Raw genomic sequence first — 3,569 nt, 5'->3', positions numbered from 1 at the left:
AGGCAGCCAGAGCTCTCAGCACATGGGAAGATGTTGGAGGTGGTTTTGCCTTTTTGAGTAAGCATGTTGGTGTGGTACTAAAAGAATTGCCAATTAAATAATTTCTGAGTCAGCAGTGCTAACCCTGTGACCCAGGTTTCACTGGAATGGGCAGGAGCTCCTCACACCTCTGTGAGGCTGCCACTGCAGTAGGTTTGTGTACACAGCCAGATGTTGCTCCCTCGGTTAAATCCTTCCTAAATCCAGAATGGTTTTATTGCAGCTGTAAGGAGCTGCAAACTCTTTAATATGGCAAAAGTGCCACACAGATCCCTTGGCTGAGAAAGTCATTAACAGTGACCGAGTCCAGGACCTTTGGATTCTCAGAGCTTGTTTATTTTGGAGGTTTTGCTAGGCATGCCCTGAAGCGGAGCCTTTGGAGTTGGGGTTTTGGAGGAAGGTGTGATCACCACTATCATCTGCCTGCTGATCCTTGCTTTGTGCAGAGGCTTGGCAGGGCTCCTTCAGTGTCTGCAGGACAAAGCCCTCTTTACACATTGGTGTGCTGGGGGAACTTGGAGCAGGTTCTGGGGCTGTCTGCCCAGGGCAGAGGGGATCTCTCTTGCCCCAGTGGACGTCTCTGGGTTGCCTGACTGACGTCCAGGGGAGGCTTATCATAGTACCATGTTTTCAGAAGTTTGTTCACCTGGTCCTGATCTGTCATGCCCCTGAGAAGATCTTCCTCTCCTTCATCCCTCTCTCCCTCCCTAGGCAAGTTGAAGTTGTGCAGTTTGATCTCTTGCCGCATGCTTTCAAAGAAGTGGAGGATGCATTTGTGAGCAAAGAGACGACTGTGTTCACAGCAGGTTTCCTCAAAAATCTTTTGCTCCATGTCAATATAGTTGCTCCAGTGACGTGCCTGCAGAAGGGTGGCCTGGTTGAAGCAAGGTCTGAGCCAGCGGGCAAGGAAAGCTGCTACGATAAGGATCAATAAAATGCTCCAGCCAAGTGCCTGGATGATAAGAAAGAAGATGTGGGCAAGACAGACACAAGGACAGGCACGAAGCTGTTTGCCTGTATCAGCAAGACAGGGAGTTTGTGGGGCTGGAGGGGAGATGTGGCATATCCGGACTCCTGTCTTTGATCTGCCCCTGAAGTCCAGCACCCCAAACTGCACTCAGAGGGTTGGTGCACTCTCATTCCAGAAAATATAGGATATTTATCTGTCCATCAGTTGTTCAGTAAGGATAAGTGTTTGCAAAGTTAGCCTGGAGCAGACAGGCACCTGCTTTGAGCATGGGAGTGCCCCAGGGAAAGGGGACTCCTTTGGTTCTCCAGTGAGATCCTCATCTGCCACCTACACTGACTCCAGGGCCCAGGAGTCCTCACAGCAGGGTGAAGACAGCCTGGACTACGTGCAGCTACCTTTGGTAAGAGGGAAGAGCTTGTTTTCAATGACCTCCCACTGGTCCCCATCCCTGACCTGGCACTCCTGTACCAAGGGCAGAACCCAGTGAGGGCTTCTCTCCCCATCGTGTCCTGTTCTATCATTCCTGAGCAAGCTGTTTTCATCTGTCTATGCTTGCACTGTCCTTAAAACAGCAGGTCCTGTCTCCAAGGTTAGAAGTTAGAAAGAACTTCTAACATTGGACAGTACCTTAGGAGACACCTACATTCCTTGCATCCTGCTTTTTGTTATGTGGGTTTAGAAGCTGCTGGTTCTTCTAGAAAGAAAGTTCTGTTAGTTAAACCATATGTTGTTTCCTTCCTTTTCCCCACCTGAGTGACTTGAGATTATGGCTGAGGGTAGCAGTCCTTAAAGGCATAAAGAAGCACAGAGCAGCCTCGCTCCCAGCCTGACCATGGTGAAGTGGTGACAAATGGAGGAAAAGCAGGAGCAGATGCCACTTGCCTGGCCACCTCACTGACATGAGCGGTGACCTACCTGGGACCAGCAGCGCAGGTACCTGGACACTGCCTTGCGGGACGTGTTGTTCCTCATGAGTTCGTCGTCCTTGCAGGGCACTTTGGCCAAGAGCTGCTCCACCTGCACTGAGGTGACATTGGCAAAGCCCACAAACTTCTCGGGATCCACGGAGCCACTGAAAGCACAGATCAGGCATTTGCCATCCAGAAGGGTGACTATGATCCAGACAACAGGGGCAACCATGGCTCGCTGCACGATGGAGGAACACATGTACCTGGGGCAAGAGGGAGAGAGAGGTGAGTAGGGAAATGCTGGGTGCTTTCTCCTCATCCAGAGCCTTGATGAATGCAGGCTGTTCTGTGCCAAGCAGCCCTCTCAGAGCCAGGGAACTGACTTCCAGGACTCTCCCCATCATTGCCCCAGCTGATGCTTCTTGTGCTCTGGGATCTCTTTGTTGGTGCTGCCTCCCAGTGAAACCTGCATCAGCACATGATAATGCTCTGTGTGCTGCCTGCATTCAATCACTGTGTGGTCTCCTCATTACATGCTTGCCTTGACTGTGCACTTATGTCTCCCATGGACAGGTCCTTATCAGCTCTCCCTTGCCTTCCACATTCACACTTTCTTTTCTAATCAGTTCAGTTTCCACCTGGAAAATTCCTTTTCTCTGCAGCCTTTCTTGCTACACTCTGAGCCAACCTGTGTGCTGCATAAAACTTTGTATATAAGAAATGGAATGGGATTCTCCTCTCCCTTCCACCAGTGTAAGTCAGTAAAAGCTCAGCTGAAGGGAGGGAAACCACAAGCCTAACGATAAGAAAATGACACAGCTTCTGCATACTTAAGTGGAAATCTTTTTGCACATGGAAGCCCCAGGAGACACCCTGTGAGTACATGACAGGGCAAGCAGCAACACACTGTCCCAGGGTGATGTCACAAATCCAGATGTTGAGGCACTCCTGCTCTCCTTTGCTGGGATGGGATAGACTGCCTTCATTTCTGCTGAAGTAAAGGCATTTGCCATGCCTCTGCCCCTCCAGGCTCACCGGGAAGGGTCTCAGGAGATGAGCTTGCAAGAAAATTAATTACCAGGAGGATCAAAGCTATGGAGAGAGACAGCTAAGCAGGAGGTGAAAAGAGGGATGCCACTCCCGCTGCAAACCCCACCTGATGACAGCCAGGTCCTTCCTTCTGTGCCCCTGTGGTCTCCTCCACTCATCCAGCATCACCAGGGACTGTCTGTTGAGGATGAGGCCGCATAGGAAGAGGATGACGGGGGGTACGAACATGATCCCCAAGCCGTATGCCATGTTGTACTGGGGCAGACAGGGGCAGCTGAAGTCAAAGCAGGTATACATCTTCACACTAGCCAGGGCTAACAGCCCACAGATCCCATTCATTACAGACTCCGAGTTGGACTGGAAGTATTGGAAGATCATCCGGAAACGATCCATCGTGTTGTTTTGGCAGGGGTTGCTCCTACTGGGAAATCCCTGGGCTGCCCAGAACAGCCTGGCTCCCTTTCTCTCTCCTTCTGGTGCCGCAGAGAGGGGGATGCAGCTCAGCCCTCAGTCAGCCAGGGCAGGAGGATGAGGATGGAAGAGATCTGCTGTGGCAGATGGATAAATCCTGTGGTTTATCTTCCCCACTGACACACGGCTTT

At 51.1% G+C, this 3,569-nt stretch overlaps 1 protein-coding gene across 1 annotated transcript; it reads right to left on the bottom strand.

Annotated features, from left to right (window-relative positions):
- Window positions 1–390: 390 nt before the first annotated feature.
- LOC126653277 (calcium homeostasis modulator protein 3-like) lies at window positions 391–3,360 on the bottom strand. Its single transcript, XM_050340832.1, has 4 exons — window positions 3,074–3,360; window positions 1,925–2,180; window positions 629–991; window positions 391–510 (listed from the first exon to the last, which is right to left on the bottom strand). The coding sequence occupies exons 1-4, from the start codon at window positions 3,358–3,360 to the stop codon at window positions 391–393; spliced, it is 1,026 nt and encodes a 341-aa protein (XP_050196789.1).
- Between the last annotated feature and the right edge of the window lie 209 nt (window positions 3,361–3,569).

Source organism: Myiozetetes cayanensis, unplaced genomic scaffold, assembly GCF_022539395.1.
Source record: "Myiozetetes cayanensis isolate MyiCay16 unplaced genomic scaffold, myiCay2020 scf10, whole genome shotgun sequence".
NCBI lineage: Eukaryota > Metazoa > Chordata > Aves > Passeriformes > Tyrannidae > Myiozetetes > Myiozetetes cayanensis.
Note: the sequence above shows the minus strand (reverse complement) of the source record. Positions and strands in the feature narration are given on the sequence as shown.

Bases quoted from the DNA above. Each gene is read 5' to 3' on its own strand.
- LOC126653277 (XM_050340832.1), bottom strand. From the start codon at position 3,360: ATGGATCGTTTCCGGATGATCTTCCAATACTTCCAGTCCAACTCGGAG. The intron at 2,181-3,073 runs GTGGGGTTTGCA...CTCTTGCCCCAG, and splicing joins AAGGACCTGGCTGTCATCAG to GTACATGTGTTCCTCCATCG. The intron at 511-628 runs GCAACCCAGAGA...TTTGTCCTGCAG, and splicing joins CTCCCCTGGACGTCAGTCAG to ACACTGAAGGAGCCCTGCCA.